The following is a 23,275-nucleotide window of genomic DNA, read 5'->3' as shown; positions in this document are numbered from 1 at the left end:
AGGCACATGATTCAGTTATGGATATGTGAGGTTCAGATAATCCAGGTTTTACTGCACATGCATGTTAATTATATAAACATATGTTTGATTTATTTTTTTTAATAAATCATTCCATTTCTGATTTATGCCATACTGAAAGAAGTGTAAGCAAGCACTTTTTTATGATCAATAATGTTGTCCCAAAGCCTGTAATAGAATCTACTAGTGCAGAACTGAATGCCTGCCTGGAGACCCTCTGGCTTCAGCTGAACACATGAGGAGCCCCGGCATCTGTGCTTATATAGTATTACATTTACAAATCCTTTTGCAGCTTTGCCATATTACAAAAACTACTACTGTGTATCTATTCTAAGATAACCACAAATGTATAAATACCTTTAATTTCTTGTTGTACTCTTCCTCCTGCAGTGTTATGCCAAGGCAAGCGAATTGAGGTGCGTAATGGAGTATTCCTTTGTCCGTCCAAATAGCTCAAATCTTCTAACTTGGTTGAACTTGTTGCTAGGATATTAAGAACTGAAGTTTATTTTTTCATCTGAATAAATAATTACACAAAACTAAACTGTATATCAGCATGAATTATTAATAATGATTATATTTATGCTTTCAACATGGAATTCATAGATTAATTTTCCTGCAGTTACACCCTCAAATTCTAGGTAACACTTTTGATGAGCACGGTCATTTTCCTCTGTAAATATAAATCTTTGATAGCAAAAAGATTTTAGATATCCTACCAACACTATGAACTGTCCAGTTAAAAAAATGTCATTTTCATTAGATATGCTTTTATTTATTGTATATGTTTAATATGAAATATTACCATTATTTAAAATGATGTTAAAATTCTTAGTGAGAAGCTAACGGGTGAGGGGGGGAGAGCTTTACATTGAATTTTTATGACAAGCCTGGGTAGTCAGAAATGATTTAGTAAAGCTTCAATACTTCCAAGCAGAAACACAGCAAGGTAGCTAGATAAATCTTCTGCCCCAGCGATTTCATTCATAGTTGCTGGCAATCCAAATCTTGCAATTAGACAAGCAGACACTGTGTGCACTATTTCACCACATCCAGAACATTAACAATCACCCCATTAACTGTCTGACTCTTCATATTCCTTTGCAGAGCTAAATAGATTTCTTAACTATACAAGTTTTGATTGGAAGAGAAATCTTCTGCAACAGCATTTGATCACACTCTGTATTAATGGGATTAAAATGTATTGACAATTCCACAATGTATTGGCACACTACCAATTCTTCCTAGGACTGAGAAAAGTAATATAAACATACTGTAGTATGCTCTGGGATCAAATGCACTAAAGTGGAAGATTACATTTCTTTCCCTACCACCATTTAGGTCTTTTTCCATTTGGCAGGCATTCATTTCCCCTTTCTCCCCCTTGTGTTTCAAACAAAACCAACATTAATATGGCTTTTTCTTTACTTTGCTGTTTGAGACCACTATCAATGATGTCAGTAGAGCTTTAGGAACAGGGTACATTGGTAAACTGCTGCTTGCAATATCTGTAGAGAGCTCATATATGCAATTGATCCTCGGTCCAGCAAAATGATGCATAATTTTTCCCTTAAACATTTTATGAAGAGGGACAGAAATAAAAAAAAAAAATTGTTAAAGACTCAGAAGACTTACCACACAGTTATATTAGAGGGGAGCACATTCTGAGCCTAAATCTCTTAACAGGGTCTTCAAAAGCAACATTTCACATTTGTAGATCCTGCACTCTTTTCCCCTCTTGTACTTCCTCATAAAACAGTAGTGGTGGGCCCTGTACACAGCCAGACCGGTGTAGTTCTGCTACCAGGAGCAGAAGGATATAAAGGAGCTCAGCTAAGGTTTGGGTAGCCCTGAGTAACAGAAGCAAGGCAGGCCGGGAACAGTGGATCAACAGCTATGCAGACTTGCCAGCCGTTCCCTCTATGAAGGAGAAAGCGGGAGCTACTGCAGTAATAGCTGCTCTGCAGCTGGGGCAGGGAAGGACTTCCCAGACCCTTGTAAGCTGACCCTGTACAAAGCCTGGTTCTTCACACTTATTCCTTCCATGCCCCGTAAATCAGTTGTTTACAAGGACAAGTGTTTCTCATAATCTAGATAAAATTGCAAATTATTATTTATAATAGGAACCATACATCTGCACAGATGATAATTTTCACACGTGCACAGCAGTCTCATTCCACATCTCAGTAAAGACTGAACAATGTAGGGCCAGTGTGACGTTGTGCAGTCTATATGGTTTTATAAAAATATAATAATAAGTGAATATAATGTAACTGGGATATGCTTCATGCAAAAAGTCTCTTGTAAGGTATCATTACAAAGCTTATAATCAATCTACTGAGTGTGATCATACTATTTGTATAAATGTACCATTCTTGTATCTAAAACTAGAAATATAAAATATAACTCTGAGGGGCCTATTGTAATTATGCAAAGTGTGGGCCATTAATGGTGGTTTGGAATCTTGATGACTCCCAGGACCATTGTCTGCAGATGGCTGTTTTTTACCTGTGAGTCTTCCTGTATATGTGTGTGCTGGCAAGTGGGTAATGAAGTCTTACAGTGACATGTGATCATGTCACCTGAACTGGAATCCATCTTTAACCTGGTGCTTTTCCAGTGAGGGGGGGTAGAAACCCAGAGGGACAAAGGGTTCCCGCCTTATGCAAAAGATATATAAAGGGGTGGAACAGAACAAAGAAAGAGAGAAGAGCCATCATGAAGAATCCCCTAGCTACCACCTAAGCTGGAACAAGAGCTGTACCAGGGGAAAGAATTGTGCCCAGGCCTGGAAGGTGTCCAGTCTGAGGAAAAAACTTACTGAAACATCTCTAAGGGTGAGATTATCTGTATTTAGTTTGATTAGACATAGATTTGCACATTTTATTTTATTTTGCTTGGTAACTTACTTTGTTCTGTCTGTTACTGCTTGGAACCACTTAAATCCTACTTTCTGTATTTAATAAAATCACTTTTTCCTTATTAATTAACTCAGAGTATGTATTAATACCTGGGGGAGCAAACAACTGTGCATATCTCTCTATCAGTGTTATAGAGGGCGAACAATTTATAGAGTTTTCCCTGCATAAGCTTTATACAGGGTAAAACGGATTTATTTGGGTTTAGACCCCATTGGGAGTTGGGTATCTGAATGCTAAAGACAAGCACACTTCTGTGAGCTGTTTTCAGGTAAACCTGCAGCTTTGGGGCAAGTAATTCGGACCCTGGGTCTTTGCTGGAGCAGACGGGAGTGTCTGGCTCAGCAAGACAGGGTGCTGGAGTCCTGAGCTGGCAGGGAAAACAGGGATAGAAGTAGTCTTGGCACATCGAGGGGCAGCTCCCAAGGGGGTTTCTGTGATCCAACCCGTCACAGCCAGATCCTCCATATCCGGCCAACCAAACTTATACCAGTATAGCATATTTACTATGTTACTAAAGCGACAACTGACAATATAAATGAATAGCATATATTTTGTGCTTCCTTGGCTCCCATATTTTTAGAATTGTGTTTGGTTTGCTTACCAGCTGACCTGTGAAGTATTATTCCTGTCATTTTATCATTTAATACTAGTAAAAAAAATTTAGACTCTTACTCCTGTGTCATAAATGCAACTTACTAATGTACTACATTATGGATTAGCACATCTAAAAATTGTAATAAGGTAACATTTTTATAATAGTGCTGTTTAAAATCACAGCATTTTTATTCCACATGTGTATCAACAGACACCGTGCTGAAGCTGTGGTTTTATATGGAACATTTTTTCAGAGGTGTCATAGGTATGCCATCTTAACTACACACTCATAACATGGTGGCCTTCATTAGAGTGTTTCTGGAGCAGAGACTGTGCCTTGCTGTACATGTGGACAGTGCCTAGTGCATTGTCAGTAACAACATCAACCAATTTAGTCCAGTGTTGTATGCGCATTAGTAAACCCAAGTTAACAAAAAGAAGGAGGGTTTTTAGCATTACAAAGATCCAAGTCATCAGGTTATTCCCAGTTAAAGCAACTTTTACAATGCTGTGCTTCATATGTACAGTGAAATAATACATTTACTTCCCTACAGTAACTGTGGTTCTTTGAGATGATGTAATTTGTGAGGATTCCACTGTAAGTACACATGCACCTCATGTGCACAAGATCAGTTTCTTTCTGCTAGCAACATCCATCAGGCCTGCCCATGCACCCTGAGTCGCCTCATACTCTGGCACGAAGGGCAGACCCTTCTTCACTTCTCTTGCAATTCAAAGCATGGGCAGCTAAGGACTGCAAAAAGCAGGAATGGAGGGCGGGTTGTGGGATATGCATCAACTATCACATCTCAAAGAACTACAGATACTGCAGGGTAAATAACCTTATTTTCTTCTTTGAGTAGGTTTCAGTGTGGATTCCTCTGTCCGTGACTGGCAATCAGTCTGGATGGTGGGTATGAGGAGTATCAGCTGTGTTAATCAAATAGAGATTGAAGTACTGCTCCTCCAAACTTTGTATCTGTCCTGGCTGCCAGGTCAAGTGCATAATGTTAATGAAGGGTGGCTGCTTTACTCCACATGGCTGCCTTACAAATCTCTGAAACTGGCACATTTCTGAATCAGGCCGATGAGGTCACCTGTGCATCTCAACATTGTGAGATGAGAGAAAACAGAACATGACTGAACTGGTGGATGGTATACTGGTATTGCAGTAGGTAGACTTTCAGTCCAGGTGCCAGTCCTGACTGTTTCAGAAGCAGCATGTAGTCCAAGATGCTTGAGATTATAGCTTCAACCAGATACACATTGTTTTGGAGTTGCCCACATATGAAAAACCTTTCCCATTTTGCAGAATAGGTCCTGCTAGTGGAAGCCATCCTTCTCTGCTTAATAATTCCTTGTATTTGTCTGGAGCACTCAGTCAGTGATGGTCATCAAGCCAGCATCCAGGCCATCAGATGCAAGTACTGTGGGTCTGGATATAGTATCTGACCCCGATTCTCAGACACTATATCTGTGCAGGCAGGGAGGCAAATGGGAGGTTGGCTAGACATTGAGTAGGCTGACAGCCAAAGTTCTCTCAGCTAATAAGGGGCTAGCATGACAACAATAGCTCTGTCCCATCTAATTTGCATATTACCTGAGAACCAGGAGAATCTGTAGAAAGGCGTGGAGGAGGTCTCAAGACCACTGAAGAAGAAAGGTGTCCGGTAGAGATCCTAGTCTCATACCGTCCTGGATCAAAAGGCTTTGCATTTGGGGAACAGGTTGGCTGTCGGGATTCCCCATTTCCGGAATACTGGGTCCAGGATGGATTTCTGCCATGACCACTCAGTTAGTTACCATGTTCCTGCTCAAGAAGTCTGCAAGGTCATTTTTGACCCTTGGGAGATGAAAGGCCAGTGTGGTCACAATATGATGGTGACACTGTTCCCTGAAATCTATGACTTCCAGGCAGGTGGGGGACAAACGAGCACCTCCTTGTTTATTGACATAATGCATCACTGATGTATTGTCTGTCAGGTTTGCACTACAGAGTTCCACAGAACAAGAAGGAATGCCTGATGACTCTCAGCACTAGGACATTCATGTGCAGCTTTGGATCATCAGAGGACCTGGCATTTGGAGGTAATTCTGATGGGCACCAAACTGCCCCTTATACATCTGTAATAAGCACTGCTGTCAGGGAAGGGACATGGAGGACACTTGCTTTCTCACATTCAAAGGTTCTAGACATCAGGTAAGTTTCTACCAGACCTGGAGTAGTACTGTGAACAATTTGTTCATACTGTGTTTGACTAGGCATTACACCAGCTTTAGCGAGTGTTGTTATGGCTATAAGTGGGGTCAAGTTGGTACAGGACAACATGTGTCCTAGTAACCCTAGGCACATGCAAATCATTGTGGACGGTCCTGTCCATACAAATGGGACTGTAGGTATCAATCCATCTTTCACCAGCTATGCTCATGCTGACCATGAATCAAGTAGAGCTCCTATGAATTCTATAATCAGGAATGGTACTAGAGATGATTTCTCGTAGTTTGCTAGAAACCTACACTGAAAGAACAGGGAAGTCTACTTGATCTAGGGCTATTTTGGTCTTTCCATGAGATCTGCTCCAGAACAGCCAGTCACCCAGGTACAGGTAGACATGTAGTCCCTCTTCCATACAGGTGCACCACAACCACTACCGTGGATGTGGTGAATATTCTTAGTGCCGTGGAGAGTCCAAAGGGCAGAACCCAATATTGGTAAACTCTTCTCCTATCAGAAGAGTCCCTCAAGAGGGATGTGGGAGGGGAGTGAGGTATAGTGAGAATTTGATGGTCTAAGCTTCCATTTGTCAGTGGAGATGGCCGACCATGTCTGGAGGAATGAGGCAAGGCAGCTTCTACTACAGGTGCTCATATGACTGATTTTGATACAGCTATTGACTGAGCTATCAAATTTGCTGCTATGTGGATAGAACTGTACACGTGGCTGGAGTTGAAGAAGATTGACATCCTCTATCATATCTCGTCTCCTTTTTTTTAACTGACAGTCCAGCTGTCTGTGGTATGAAGGTGTCCACTATCTCTGCTGATGTTGCTGTTGAGGGCAGTACATTTTGCAGTACACCTAGAGATCTGTAGTTTCCCAGGGACTACAGGTTGCCTTAAAGTTCTTGAGAGTGGAAGGCACTTTCTGTTTTCTTAGTAAATAGTTTTGATCCCTCAAATGGCAAACCTTTGATTGTGGCTTGCACTTGGCAAGGAATGCCCAAGCCAGGAGCCAGCGGTGGCCACGGACCTAGCCACAGTATCAGCTGTATCCATTGTAGGCACATCTTTGCCACTAGTGTCCTTCTTTTACAATGTCCTTAGGGTCTTCTCCAGTCTCATAAGGGAGCTTGTTGACAAATGGCATCACTCTGTCCCATGTTAGAAAATCGTATTTGGCTAGCAGAGCTTGGCAGTTAGCCACTCATAGCAGGAGACAGGCAGAGCAGTAAGACTTTCTCCCAAACTGTCATTTTGGATCTTCCTCCTTTGGTGAATTCTTGCCAGAGTGTGATTTCTCTTGGATGGCCAAGATTACTAGAGATCTGGAGTTGGAGTGCGAGTAAATGTATTTGAACCTGGAAGTTGGCATTTGACCTCTTCTCAATACATTTCGCCAGTGGTGGTATAGTGGCCACAAAACTCTGGCTGGAACTCGTAATCCCTCACTGATAGGGACAGGGGCTCTGGCAAGATTCGCAGACCACAGAACTTCCAATCATTTGTGACTTTTGCGTTAAATCTGAACAGTCTCAATTTCCAGTGTGTCTGCAATCCATTGCAGGAACTCTTGGAACACCCTGAAATCATCCAGAGTCAGGATTGCTGAGGCAATTGCCTTGTCCAGTGATAACGAGAGGATGTCTTTAGGGGGCAACACTGGACACTGATAGGTTTGTGCCTGTGGATCCCACTCCTTCTGGTATTCTGTGGTCTTGCTAATAATGCTATGGGAGAGGGATATCTTCCCTTTCTAAAAGAGGGGAATGTTTCCTCGAGGCTTGGGATGTTGGTGATGTGCTGTGCCCCAACGATGGTGACGAGGAGTATATCTCCTCTATAGGTGATGCTGATGGGCATGGTTCCCACGGTGAGGTGGGGCTTTTGTTGGTACCAATGGACACCTTGGTGCTGACAGCAGTTCAACAGTTGCTCACTCAATGCAGTTTTCGGTACTGGGTCCAGTACCAAAAGAGTCTGCTGCATCAGTCTGCTCTTTTTCACTCATCTTTGGATAATGGAAAATTCATGCAAATTCATTAGGATTCTTTGCCACTGCACAGTCTAAGACTAAAATTCTCATTCCACAGGAGGTCTAACTGAGTGAATAGGACGAAGCTAATGAGCAAGCATAGCAGAAAACTGGAAAGTTATGCTCTGTAATCACAGCAGTCTACTGGAAAATCTTAACTCTCTCCCTCCGTAGACTTTAACAGAAAGACCCTGCACAATAGAACATTCAGAAGTAATGTAATCCTTCACTTAACAGTGGTGCTTACATTAATTTTGAAACAATGAACTAATGATTTTCAAGGCATTTTAAATGCTCAGTCAGATTATACACATCAAGACTGTGCTTTCTGTGGGCTTCAAATGAGTTACTGAATTTCTCAATACAACTGAATCATTCAATCTAGTTATAATAAATAAGCAAAATATAATCCTAAAAGACAAAAAAAACCTCCCATCCAGTAACTTGCTGACAAATCCTGAGTTCTTGATAATGTTCACTATGCCATATACTAGTGTATTTTTCAATGTCAGTTCCAACTTACTGCAGTTTGTTGGACATCCTTTCTGGAATAGGGCCACATTACACTTCCTTTAAAAATCAATTGAAGAATGTATCCCAGTGTTTTTCCAGTAGGGCCCCACTTATTTGCTGCTTCAAATTTAAAAACACAGCAAAACATGATACTCTTATCACAGGCTATCACTGTAAATTATTGAGCAATAGAGGGGTGGGTCCTGTTGTATCTTTAAGCTCACACCAGCATCGCTAATATATTCTGCATCAGAGCACTGCAACTGGAAATCCCAGTGGTAACAGAAGTAACTTCCCACTCACCACAAAAAATGTTTCCCTAGAGAAAAAGGCTCAGAAAACTTCGGAGTTAAAACTTTAAACTAAGACCCCCTAATATCAGTCAGCAATTTTTATTTCACATCTCAAACTACAGCTCCCTTTTTTATTTTACTGTGGAATGCTGACTATATTCAGCTCCAAGTCAAGCATAATACTTTTCCCCTCCATAAATCATTAACTCCTGGCAAGGCGTGGTTATGTTTGGGGGGGGGGGGGGGCTCCTTCAGTCCACATTTTCTGGATTTTATAAACTTTAATTTTCATTTGTTTTAATGGAGTTTACTGTCATTATATTTGTTTCACTTGCCACTTCTGAAAAGTTTGTATCACACTAAGTTGTCAATGGGCTTGCACAGGTATAAGTGAGGGGGAAATATGGTACTGCAACTGGAATTTGCAGTTAATTCTATCAACAATACTCGAACCATAACTTAATCTACCTCACCTCTTCCAGAGCTGTATTGACTGTGCATTGCTAACAGACGAGAGTAGTAAAAAACAACACTGAAGTAAGCCTCCCCCGCCAGAAACAATTTAAAATAGTAATGCTACATTTACAAAAAGCAGTAAATGAGCGCATATCCAGATTAAAAACCCCACAGAGTATAAGAAAAACATTCCTATGGATGAAACTATATACTATAAGTGTCTCAACAATAACATCGATGTTCAGACTTGAAAACAATTTAAAGTAATAAACATGTATTCAATTCACTGCAGAGTCAATGCCTTTTTCCTACAGAGAAATATCTTACTATCAATGTTGTAACTTTAATACAAAACGATCACAAAAAATTCTTCCTCCACTAGTTCAGTGCTTCCTTACCTGCCACAGAGTTGGGACGAGGCATTATTAAAGAGCTAGAACTTGGTGTATAGGGAACAGGCCCATCTCCAGTACACACTTCCTCTTTAGACAAACTCTCTGCAGACCCAACTGTCTCCTCTTCTGCAACCGGTGAACAATTATCTGCCCTTCGATCGTGAATAATTCCTTGATGTACACCAGCCCTGAGACTCCCATCCTTACTCCATTCCAAACTGGATCCGCTGCGATCATCATTTTCAGATGAACTTGTTATGGTTGCTGAAGAAACAAAAATCCTAAAAACTTAGGGAGGACGAAGTACTACAATGGCACTTCAGTGGCATGATACATTTACTATTCAAATGGCATTTTAGTTTACACAGGTAACATCCAAGTAAATTCCACACAATGTATTCTGTTAAATTAGAAGAATGCTCCTTGTCGATGAAAACAAACTGCTCAATCCCTCCTACAGGGGGCTGTAATACTTTGGTCTAATTTTGGTTGCTGGGTTTAGAGTGCAGTGCTAAATGGTGTTGGTGGCCTGTGATACACAGGAAGTCAGACTAGATGATCTGGTGGTCTCTTCTGGCCTTAAACTCTATGACTACAGGAAAAGAGAAAGTCTGATAAAAACAGATAATGAAAAGGCAGTTTGGAAGCTGCTGTAAATCCACGTAATTTGTGGGAGATAATTTATCCAGTTCTTTTCAATGAGGGAACAAACTACTCCTTAAAGAATAAATTTCAAATTCTTTTGAATATTAAATTTAATAATATAACAAACTACTATAAGTATTTTTATAAACAAGAAATTTTTGATCAACTAATAAAATCTAATGGAAGAACATAAACCAAGAAAGCATTTTTAAAGTAAGAATCAAGAATTTAAATATATTCTTGATAAGTCACTTTTCCAAATATATACTTTTTACAAAAGGGTCAAATTCAACTCCAGAGTAGGCTGGGACAGTTCTACCGAAGTCACCATTCTGTACTTTCTGAATAATTGTGAAACTTTGGGATAGGACACATTCTTGACCTGCTTTCTGTCAATCCGAGCTTGGAAGCTAAAATGTTGACCTAGCTAAGTGTGCCAGAATATTCAGACAGTTCCTCCCCCATACAAGCTGTTTCAATAAGTTTGTTTGCAAAATAATAAGTTTTTGTGAATGCCGTGTGAATTTATATATATATATATACACAACTTTAATAGGCATGCTGCAATCTATAGCAAAGAACACATAAAACAGCATGTTGCGGATTTAACATAGCTCTTTCACAGTCTAACAACACAGAATATGTCATAGTGAAGTACGTGTGAAATCATAAAGTGAAAAAGGACAATCTTTATGTTAGAGTTAGAGGAAATACAGAATAATAATGCTCTAGCTCCTGGAGGGGGGACATGATGCTGCTTCCGGGAGCTACGCGGAGCCACAGCACATGTGGAGTGGGGCAAGCCCCGGACCCCGCTTCCTGGCAGGAGCTTGAGGGCCAGAATAAAACATCTGAAGGGGCGGATGCGGCCCCCAGGCCGTAGTTTGCTCACCCGATCTATCCTATCCTAAGGCTCCTCTGCTCATCAGAAATTACAGAATGAGCGACAACAACAAAAACAAAAAACCCAAACAGTAATAATATAATCTGCCCCCATTCACAGAAGAGGAAGTGTTTAGTACAGTGGTTTTGATGTATACCAAACTTTAAAGTTTGGAATATATCTTTCCCATGGCTAGCTTTGTAACAATTCCACAGATTATAACTTTGCTGTCTACAAACATACAATAGCAAACTGCACCACCCACTTCCTTTTCTAATCAGTTTTTGTTCAGTAAACAAGCCATCTGACAATCCACTACAAGTATGAAAAAACCAGCTGCTGTTTCAATATGCTTATTATGAAGTAAAAATGAAGGATCTCAACTCAAGATATCTGAAGGAATATTTCCCTAATCATCTTTTAAAAATCCTGGTGCAAAGAATGTTGATGTATCTGTAAATGAAATTTAGATTAAAACACCCCGAAATTATTGGCTCACCAATTTCAGAAACATTTCAATCTGTACAGAATGCAGTTAACACCAAGGATCAATTATAATTTTGTGTTGTTTTTTAAATTAAAGCTATGCAAAACAGGAAAGCAACAACAAATAATTTCCCATACAAAACAGACTTTTATGGCATGAAGGTATGCCATAGACCAGTGGTCACCAACCAGTCGATCGCGATCTCCAGCTCCTAAAAGTCCGTCACTGCACACTGCTTCTGCCTTCAAGTACCACCCCCGCAGCTCCCATTGGCCAGGAACGGGGAACTGCGGCCAATGGGAGATGCGGGGGCAGTGCTTGCAGGCAGGAGCAGCATGCGGGAGTCACATTCCCCCCCCCCGGAACCGCCAGAGCTTGCTGGCTACTTCTGGGAGCAGCATGGGGCCGGGGCAGGCAGGGAGCCTGCCTTAGCCCCGCTGCGCCGCCAACCGGGAGCTGCTCGAGGTAAGTGCTGCCCAGCGGGAGCACGCACCCCAACCCCCAGCCCTGAGCCCCCTCCCGGAGACAGCACCCCATACTCCCTCCTGCACCCCAACCCTCTGCCCCAGCTCTGAGCCCCCCCCCCGAACCAGCACCCCATACCCCCTCCTGCACCCCAACACTCTGCCTAGGTCTGGAGACCACTCCTGCACCCAAACTCCCTCCCACAGCCCACACCTCTCTTGTAAGGTAGATTCGCCATTTCTCTGATCATTCTAGTCGCCCTTCTCTGGACTTGCTCCAGTTTGAATTCATCTCTCAAACATGGGAGATCGGAACTGCACATAATAATAAGATCTCACCAGTGTCTTGCATAATGGTAATATTTCCCCTATCTCTATTGGAAATATCTCACCCGATGTGTCCTAGGATTACATTAGCCTTTTGCACAGTCACATCACATTAGCAATTCATGATCATCCTGTGACAAATTCTGCAACTTGACAGGGTTAGACGAGATGATCCTTGCGGTCCCTTTTAACCCTATAGCTCTATGATTCTATGTGACTAATCAAGGTTTTTCTTCTCGTCAGTCTCTTCCAACTGACACACTCCCCAGCTTGTACCGGGGATGAGGGGCTCAGGGCTGGGGCAAAGGGTTGGGAACAGGGGTGAGGGGGCTCCGGGTGGGGGTGAGGGCTCTGGGATGGGGCCAGGAATGAGGGGTTTGGGGTGCAGGAGGATGCTCTGGGGCTAACATGGGGAGAGAGGACTCCCCCCATCTCCGTGTCCCTGCAGCAGCACCTGGGCTGGTAGGGGAAGAGGTGCCTCTACCCACTGCGGCAGCTCTGAGGCTGGGACTACAGGATATGACCCCCTTCCCTGGCCTCAGCAGGTCCTGGCCGGGGCTGGGTTAGGGCCGGGGAAAGGTTGCCCCAGCCGTGCCTGGATCCGAGCCCGGGCCACGCCTGGGGTTGAGACGGGACAGGATGGGCCTGGGTCCAGGCTGGGCCATACCTAGATTAACTTTAATCTCCACCCCACCCCTCAGTGCTTAGTTGTCCCACTTCTTCTTTCCTTGTTTTCTATTTATATGGCTAAAGAACCTTTCACTGTCGACTGTAATTTCCTTTGCTAGGTCCAACTCTGCTTGGCATTTGACAGTTCTCACTTTTTACCTATGATTTCTGACCTCCAAGTGGCTTCCCTTGCTGATACATGCCATCTTCCAGTCCTTGTAGGCTTTCTGCTTTCTCTTAACCTCTTTGAGATGCTTGTTCATCCAGTTTGGTCTGCAACCCTTCCCTATGAATTTTTTCCAGTTGCTTGGGATGCAGGCTTCAGATAGTTTCTGCAACTTTGACAAAGTAATTCGAAGCCTCCTGCACATTCAGATCCTTGAGTTCCTCAATTCAGTCCACTTCCATAACTAATTCCATTAATTTTTATAAAATTTGCCCTTTTGAAATCAAGGACCCTAGCTGCAGACCTATTTTTGTTTTATCCTTCCATTTAGTTTAAACTGAATTAACTCATGGTCACTCAAGCCAATATTGTCCTCTACAACCAGTTTTTCTATTAGATTCTTGCTACTTACCAATACTAAGTCTAATGGGGCATCAATCACTTCTTGTTGGTTCAGTGACTGTTTGATTAAAAAAATGTGCCAGCTCACACATCCAGGAATATCTGGGCCCTACTATTATTAGTAGCACTTGTCCTCCAACCTACATCCCATAGTCACACAATTTCCAGAAGCATTTATTCAATTAAAAATATTAAAGAGGTCTCATGCATATCCAAATCAGATCCCAGGCATCTGTCGCAGATCCCAAACACTATCCCAGTGGAGCATCTGTTACCTTTCTTTCCCAAAGTGATTCCATTTTATCCATTCCATCACTTCTAATTTCTTTACAGTCTACCTCATCATTTATATACGTTACTCTACCACATTTACCTTTTATTTCTGTCTTTCCTGAACAGCACCCTTCAATACCTGCATTCCAGGCATGACTACTACTCCACCATGTTTTGTTATCCCTATAATATATATAATATAATTTCACTTTCTGCACCAGTAGTTCTACTTCCTCCATTTTGTTACTCAGGCTCCTTGCATTGGTGTACAGATGACATCTTAGTTGTTTCTACCTGGCTTCACCAAGATTCTTCGCTCAATAATGTACAGTCATTTTACTGCCAGTACCCCCTGACTGTTAGTGCCAGTACCACTGACAGTATCTTTCCTCTCACTGTCCATTTTCTGACCTTTTGCTGCTCTTTTCTCCATTGCTGTATCCTCTCCTTCTTGATTTTCCTCCCACTCAATATTAGAGTCAGGCATGCAAATTACATAAGCATCTCCTGTCTTCTCTGAATTCCTCATTAAAAGCTCTTTTAATTAGCTGCACCAACCTCCATCCCAGAAGTCTATTTTCCTCTCTACTCAGCTGGAGTCCATCCCATGAGAACAATTCTCTATCCATAAATGCCTCCCAGTGGTTGAACATCCCAAAACCCTCCTTATAACACCACTGCCTGACACATCGGTTGATCATCATAAATTTGTCTTACATTTGTCTCCTCCTTTAGGGACAGGTTCCCACTGAAGATCACTCAAGCCTCCATTTCTTCAAGCATCTTCCCCAGCCTGCTGTAGTATTCCTTGATGCATTTCAATGACAATCTAGCAGTATCATTTGTTCGACATGAAGGACAATCCCTGGATTCTTTTCTATTCCCGTTAGGATCCTCTTCAGCCTCAGGTCCACATCCCACATCTCTCCCGACAGAGAGAACCACTTCTGTTCTCCAAATTAGCTCTGGTGACAGGCCTGTCTGTTGTTCTTAGTAGGGAGACCCCAATCACATAGATCTGCCTCTTCCTGGTGTTGGTGAGATTCTCCAGTCTTCCCCCTTCTGTTTTTTCTGGTTGCACTTGCAATCTTTTGTTCTCACTTGCAATCTTCTGCAAGTCATCCTCTATCCTCCTGTGGCTCCAAACTCTGGCTATTTCTATTGTCTCTTTCCCTCTTCTTGTAGGACTCGCTGCTCTTCTCATCTTATTTGCCCTCCCATCTTTGGTTACTGCCTGCCTCTCCCCTTCATTTTCCAACTCAGTGAACCTGTTACTCAGTTCTATTTCTTCTTCGCTAGCCAGCCTTTTCCTCTCTCTTAGTCGGAAGTTACACCCTTTCACTGGCCACTTTCTTCATCCAGCAGTGTACCCTCACAATCCTCTGGTCCATCATGCATCTGCAAGTCTTGAGGTTTCCCTTTAGTCACCTCTCTCCTTCCCTCCATCATCTGCTCAAATCCCCTTTGAAACTCAACCATAATTTTTAGCTGTATCTCCAAACCTCAGATCTTCTCTTCCACCAGATCAATCAGTGGGCAATTCATACAAATGACACATTTTTCAAGTACCCTCTCCAGAATAATGTACATCGCACAGCTTCCACATCTGGTCATCTTCATGGTCTCTTCCATTCCTTGGGTCACCATCACTACTGTCTCTGTAGCTGTCATAGCCTTCCCTCCTAAATTCTCACTGCCCCTAAGGAACAGGTGCTTGCCTCTCTTCTCCTCCAACATATTTCCACTCAAACTCCTGTTTTCAGCTGTTTGCTGGTTCCTATGCCACTGCACTGTGTGTTGTGATCATATCAGGTGTCATAAAAAAGCATGGTAGAACCAGAATGGGCTTCTTCCATCCATGCACCAAAGAACATACTAGTGTTTCTGGATGTGGTGACAGAGAAAAGGGTAGCTCCTATTGTACTGAATGGTCAAATCAATAATGAACCAGTGCCCAGTATGGTGCTAGTGTGCACTGTACTGCTGCAGGGGCTGTCATTTGGACAATACTAGCAAAGTCAACTCCTGATCACTAGTAGTTATTACAGATCTCATAACAATACTTGAAAAAGCAGAGGTATGAAACTTCAGCATTTTTGGTCAAATTCCACCTCTAGTAATTACAGTCCATTTTCCTGGATTCTCCCTAAATTTTTAGCTAGATATGATATTCTTCACTTCATATCCTAACTTGTTCTCTAGTATTGCTGTGCTGTGCACTGTTTTCTTTCTTGCCTCAAAATGTGTCAGAAAGCTTATTTTGTTAAATTAGTATTTGGGAAAACACTAATATGTCTTTCGGTGAAAAGCATGATATAACTGCAAAGTAGGATATATTTTATAATCAAAGTGAAATAAAATTTTATCTGAAACCCCATCTACGTTTCATAATATTTATTCAAGTGTTATTTAACAGTTGACAAAAAACAGGGACATACAATACGTTTTAGATACATGAAGTTTCTAAGTTTACAACTAACTTCAACAGCATTTCCATCTAATACATAATCTAAGAATTCAAAACTATATTAAAACATCTAAAACAAATAACTGGAAGAAAAAGCAAGCAGCCATAATTGCTTCATTTAAAAAAGTTTTTTTGTTTGTTTTTTTTGTTTTTTTTTTTTTAACTTAAACAGGAAAGAAAATGAAACACTGTTATAAACTCGGGCACCAGCTGAAGACACACTAGGGTTACACAGTCCTGGGTATTTTTAATCCTTAAGATTTTTCTCAGAGAAAGATTTCCTCTAAAACTACTAGTCTAAATAAAGTAATAAAAGATGGAGGATAAAAAAAATGGGTGACAGGATCATTAGAAAAGAACAAAGAAGGAGTAAGGAGAAGAGAAACAGAGTTAACCCAAAAATATTTGTGTCTGAATTTGTTGTCCCACCCAACCTATCGATTTTTGGGATCTTCTGGGGTGTGTATGCCCAAAAAGGAGATTTATAGTGGCTCTAGAATGGGGCACCCAAGTCAGAGAATAGGTTTGTATGGTATGCAAAGGCCACCATAAAACCATGCAAATACACTGTTCCCTTTCTACACATGAGCACCCTTGCTCCCAATTCCAGATCCTAGTCTCTCCATCCTCCATAGGGGATAAATGAGATTAAGGAGTCATTTAAGCATCAATGTAAAACTAAAACTGGCACCGTGTCTCCTCATTCAAGGAGAGTGGGGGTAACGGCAGGTAAGAGAGAAGTGATTCCTCAGAATAAGTAACCCAGGAGGCTCACAGAGCCTCCATGGACTGCGCAACTACCAAAGCAAGTGCACTTAGGTCGATCTCAAAGGGCTTGTCTACACGGGCTGTTAGTGCACACCAGCTGGGTGTGTACACCAATATGTCACACATTGTCTGTGTGGACCCTGCTGGCAAACAGTAAAAGTTTCCTAGTGCACGCTGATGTAGTCAGGCAGTACTGCATGCAACACGCTGGTGTGCACTAACACGCTGTGCAGACAAGCCCTAAGATTATGTATAGGTGTGCTGATTACCAAACGAAGCTGCTAGCTTAGTCACTCATGCACTTGGAGGCTTATAAAGTTTGCTATTTTCAGTGATGTTTATAAAATCAACACATTTAAAAATAATTAGTTCTGCTTTAGATAAAAATATTAGATGATGTTCATAATTCATGCTGTGTATAAAGTAAATCAGTCTCTCTAGAGGTGGTAATTAAGTCATCACAGCTAAGTTGACCTAACTACATCACACGGGGTGACACTCTTCCCAGCCCTGAGAAACGGAGCTAGGTTGTCCTACATTTTAGGTGTAAACCAGGCTTGAGCATTACATTTAAAGGGATTTGTAAGTGACGTATTTTAAAATAGGACCTTATTTAAAGAAATACCAACAATTTGGCATAACAATTATGGACTGTAAAAGCTAAGGCTTTTATAAAGTATTCAGTAATCCTCATCCCTCATCATATTTCTGCATGACAGAGTTATTGCATTTTTATTCTTGTGTCGGAACAACTTGGCCCTTTCTGAAATATTATAAATGAGGATTCCCCTTGGATTTAAAAAAATAAAGCCAGGGAAGAGCTCCACTCAAGACTTCCATACTGAAAGGGTAGCAAGTTTCCAGGAAAGCTTATGTTTTGGCGAGTAGCCCAGGCTTTTCTCCTATTTAGCTCACTGCTAAAGATGAAAACCTGCCTCCACCTCCATTATGTCAAACTCAATGGAAGCAGAGACGATGTCAGTAAAGCATTAGAAGACTAAAAGAAGCTTGAGCCAGCAGTAGGGGGAGGGGAGGGAAGGGAAGCTTTCCCGTCAAAGGGCCTGCTGGCCCAGAATAACCAAGTGGGAATGAAAATACAATGGAAGCCTTCTTAAGTAGCATGGAAGAACAAGCTATTTTCATGGTTGGGTGAACTGTGCTGAAAACGTTACAAAGATATACTTGCTAAACTCTATTCAAAATGCACATTTAATGCTATTAACAAATCTGAATGCACAACTATACACATTTTTTATACAAAATAAAGTTTATTTATCAGACGTGTCCCCCCACTTCACTTCTTGACAATATTCATAGTAATGGTAATGGTGATTAAGAATTTTTTGGAGGAGTAATTTACACTCCCCATTTTTCTGCCTACTTCATCTATGGAGCAGGTCTGGGCCATACAGATCTTAAACAGTCTCCAAATGGATTCCCAAGGAATTTGTTTTCCATGGATTTGGGAGAAGATGTGAGAGATGGAAGGCTATATTTTAAATCAATCATTAAGCTCAGTAGACTATGTCCATCATGAACTGTAGCAAATCATTTCTATGAGGGTCAGGAACCACACCCGCACCCACCCACACCCACACAAAATTCAAGACACTATACAATACTGCCCTGCCTATGTCTGCTCCAGTTTCCTCCTACACTCCTTTCAACACTCCAACTGGATCATTTCTGGTCTCTTTTCATGCTGCCACTAAATTCAAACGCTGTTCTTCCCCTCCCCTCCACTCCCAAACCCATATTTAATTATTCAACAAGACCTCTCTCATCACTGGCGCGAACTAAAAAGTACCTAGTTTGAGTTAACGTTTATATTATACACAACACTGAGCACATATTGTATAGTAAGTGCTCAACTATTTAAAAATAAAGCTGCATACATACAGTATGCACATCGACTACTATTAGATTGCAGAGCTGTATATAGGAATACTGCAATGCAAAAAGTATGTTACAAGCAAGAAAGGAGAACCCCATTTTTCCAGCAAATAACTGTAAAGCCACAACAATAAACAGGAAAAAAAATGATGTAGGTGAGGGTATAATTAAGATAATTTTAATAATATAAATTTTAATTATAGTGGAGTCCATAAGAGACTTAAATAGAACTCTATAATACCTCTTTTAAATGTTTATAGGAAGTGGTCTCAAAACTTCCATTTGAGGTGTGTTCCCTAACTCGAAGAAGAGACAATTGCTTTAAAGAAATGAGTTATAACTGGAAGAGGCTCCTTTTAAAAGAAAGGAAATTATGCCAAGGCATGAAACGTGAGTTGAGAGGGGAAAACCCCATCTCACTTGCCAGAATGAGCAGTTGTCTGGTTTTCTAAAATCTAGACTTTTTGTTATTTACAAGGGGGGGAGGGGGAATTAAGAGCTCATATCGGCACAAAATTAGTGTAGTTTAAGTCCATTGTTAGAGCCAAATTTGGCCCTCAAATGAATGTCACTCTCATTAACTTAAATAGCACTTAAATTATTAGTGAATGAATATAGCGCATAGCCCTTAAACAATTGGCAAAATCAATTTTTTTTTTCAACAAAATACATCTAAAATGCTGAGCATCAGTGAGCAGAGCAATCATTTATTTGAAAACCATAGTCAAGTGAAAATTTAAAGTCAAAATGACTAACTTTTTAACAACTGGTTATAGTTATTTACCACTATTTTACAGAAGCTATAAAAATTTTCAGACTTTGGCAAGGAGTGTCTACCAGAAAAGTCCAAGACTTGGTCAACATTTAACAGTTTTACCAGTCAAGCTTTATCAAGTTGGGAAGTGTGGGGTTTTTTTGTTTTTAAACCAAAATAGTTACACCAGTATAAAGATGCCTTATACTGGTATAGCTTACGTCATTTCCTGAACTAGGTATATTGCTATAAGTGCTTTTATATTGACAAAACTGCCTGCACAGTATAGGGGTTGTTGTTTTTTTAGGTCTGTTTTTTGTTTTGCTGCTCTACCTATACCAGTATAGTTAAAGTGGCAAAACTTTTAATTATAGACAAGCCCTAAGACTCTAGGGCAGTGGTCCCCAATGCGGTGCCCGCAGGCACCATGGCACCTGCCGGGGCATTTATGTGCGCCCGCTTAGTGCCCAGAAGAGGAGAGAAGCTGCAGCCCCGCGCCTGACGGAGACAGAGAACTCCGGGGCTGCAGGCTGCGGGCGCGGTGTTCTCTGTTCCTGGCAGGCACAGGGCCGCGGCTTAAGCCGGAGAGAAGCCGCGGCCCCGCGCCTGCCGGGGACAGAGAACTCCGGGGCTGAAGGCTGCGGACGCCGGTGTTCTCTATCCTCGTGCCTTCTCTCCGGCTTCTCTCTTCTCTCTGGATTCATATATTATGTGATATTAAGTATGATGTTTTTCGTATTATTTAATGTACAAATACAAAATAAGCCTTGAAAAATTGTTGGCGCCCGCCACGCTCTTCTGAAAACATGAATGTGCTACTGGCCACAAAAAGGTTGGGGACCACTGCTCTAGGGTCATACCCTCAGCTCTGCTAATGACTTGATGTATGACCTCAGGCTAGTGACAACCTCTCTGACTCAGTTTAACAGATAGGTAACAGGGTAAAGTACTTACCTACTTTACCTCACAGGCATATCCTAAAGCTTAATCAATTAAACTTCCGGCTAACAGTGACCTCTACTAACATGTTAGCGTTTTCAGTTGTGAAACGAGTTCATATAATTTTCTAAAGCGAAAAGTAAAAAACATCCACTTAATGTTTACAATAAGTAATATTTAAGAGTCACAATGGAATTTCCCTCTTATCAGTTGCAGATGCTTTGTTTTGAGAAATTGTGAGCCCCAGATTTATTTCAAAGTTGACCTATCTCCAAGGTAGATGGAACAATGCTGAAAAAGTCAGAGAAAGGGAGAATACAATTATTAATGTATTCTTTTCCTTCTTCTAACTTATATGACAGCAAATAGAAAATCTCTCTTCCAAGATACGCATGTCACTTGACACATGATATGGGACTGGAGGACAATTTTGCTAACTATCTTAAGACAACATGTTCTCAGGGAGACGATCTGTTTCTGAGATAACTACACTAAAATAGATTACTAAGGCATGATTACTACTTTTTATTCCTCCATTTTGCTATGAAATGCTAAAATAGCTGAATGGTCAAACTGCAAAGTGAAATGTGCTATAGAAGAGCATATTATCACCACCAGTGCTAGATCCCAGAGTGGAAATCAGCAAAAAATTTGTAATGGTAGAAAGAGGGAATACATTCATCTGAAATTCTTTCCATCAGCAAAAGGTGGTGAATGTAGCCCTCTTTACTACATTGCATGTCACTGACTTTCTGACTAACTGTAGATCTTGCAATATTTAAATTATTTGCTTGAACTGATAGGACTCAGAGGTGAGGACCTCTTCAATACATTTGTTCATAATTACTTATACACCTTAGCATCAGTCTCCTCCATATAATTAAAACCTATCTGGCTTACCCAGTCAACTGGGTTAAGAGGACAGGCATCCATTCATCCTCTGGAATCTTATGGATCCCACAGTCTTTCGAAGGTGGATAGGAACTGCTCAATGCAGTCAGTCTCTTGATAAATCAAGAAGGCTTTCTCCCACTCTCTGCTGTTGTGAGGGGATGTACTCACAGTCTGGGGCTGCTCCTTTTGTTGCTCCAGAACTTTGAAATGCAGGGCATGCGCTTGGGTCTCAGCTCCTAGCTGCTCCATGTGTCTTTGGTGGGCTTCCATCTCAATTTCAGCATCAGCTTTGCATCTTTGGTAGGCTCTCTCCTCAGCTTCCTCCGTTTCTTTTGTCTCTTTGATCCGGAGTTCCCTCATCCTTATTTCATGCTCACGTTCTTTCTTGGCTTCCAGGTGCCTCAGCCAAACCAGTTCCGCTGCAGCTGTCTTGTGGCATCTAGAGTATGGGGATGCTCAGACCCTGCTCTCTGGTCAAAGTCTATGAGCAAAGCTTTCAGTTCCTGGTCTGAGTCTCTTTTTATGGAATATTCCCCTATTTTTACATATTTTTTAAGAAGGTCTTTTGTGTCAAGACCCTCATATGACTGTGATCCACTCATTGTAACTAAACTTTAACCCTTTACATTTGATATGGAGAGTTTTAACTTTTAACAGTGTTGGGTTATGATCTTTAAGGCTAACTGACCTGTGGCATGTGGATCTTATTACGACTAGACCAATCTGTCATGCTGTCTGGAGTGGCTCATGACTGTGAGTGCCTACCTCAGGGCAGACTGTCAGAAAACAGGGCAGACATCCCAAACTGGTGGTGTGTTCTAGAATTAGATTTCACCAAGCCATTAACAAATGTTAACTTCTCGATCATTATACCAGTTTTATGATGGAGTCACAGACAGTCTGCTTAGACTCTCCAGTCTATCTTGCCACCCGGAAAACTAGACTTTGTGATAAAAGGTCACTTAAGCCAAAAATCACACCACATCAGGTTGCTCCCAGTCCCAAGAATCCAGTCACTTACCCCAGATCAATTGGTACTCTAGATCAGGGGTCAGCAATGTTTGGCACGCGGCTCGCCAGGGTAAGCACCCTGGCGGGCCGGGCCAGTTTACCAGTTTGGTCTAGTCATAATAGGATTATTTACCAGTTTATTTACCTGCTGACGTGGCAGGTTCGGCCGATCGCGGCTCCCACTCGTCCTGGCAGTTCTTTAAATGGAGGTACTGAAATAATGACAAATATTTCGCAAGACTGTTTGCATTATGTGTTTCTGTCAAGCATCAGTATGCTCAGTAATATATAAGTAGGGCCCTACCAAATTCGTGGTCATGAAAAACGCATCACAGACCATGAAATCGTGTCTTTTGTGTACTTTTACCCTATACTATACCAATTTCATGGAAGAGACCAGTGTTTCTCAAATTGGGGGTCCTGACCCAAAAGGGAGTTGGGGGGGGGGGAGGGGTGTTGCATGGTTATTTTAGGGCGGGGGTGGGGAGAGATCGTCATATTGCCACCCTTACTTCTGCGCTGTCTTCAGAGCTGGGCAGCCGGAGAGTGGCAGCTGCTGACTGAGGGCCCAGTTCTGCAGGCAGCAGCGCACAAGGAAGGGTGGCAATACCATACCCTGCCATCCTTACTTCTGTGTTGCTGCTGGCGGTAGCTCTACTTTCAGAGCTGGACTCCCGGCCAGCAGCCTCCACTCTCAGTTTTCCAGCTCTGAAGGCAGCGCCACCGACTGCAGCAATAAGGGTAGCAGTACCGCAACCCTCCCTAAAATAACCTTGCGACACCCCCCCCCC

The 23,275-nt window shown here is 41.8% G+C and overlaps 1 protein-coding gene across 1 annotated transcript in view; it reads right to left on the bottom strand.

Annotated features, from left to right (window-relative positions):
* Nucleotides 1–23,275, bottom strand: part of TANC1 (tetratricopeptide repeat, ankyrin repeat and coiled-coil containing 1) — a 198,753-nt gene that overhangs the window by 66,816 nt on the left and 108,662 nt on the right. Inside the window, exons 6-7 of the mRNA XM_026647491.1 lie at nt 9,446–9,706; nt 376–501 (exon numbers count right to left, since the gene is read on the bottom strand). Of these exons, the coding sequence (XP_026503276.1) occupies nt 376–501; nt 9,446–9,706 (387 nt within the window). The remainder of the gene's footprint in view (nt 1–375; nt 502–9,445; nt 9,707–23,275) is intronic.

This window comes from Terrapene carolina, unplaced genomic scaffold (assembly GCF_002925995.2).
Source record: "Terrapene carolina triunguis isolate 2854851 unplaced genomic scaffold, T_m_triunguis-2.0 Scaffold62, whole genome shotgun sequence".
Lineage (NCBI taxonomy): Eukaryota > Metazoa > Chordata > Testudines > Emydidae > Terrapene > Terrapene triunguis.
Note: the sequence above shows the minus strand (reverse complement) of the source record. Positions and strands in the feature narration are given on the sequence as shown.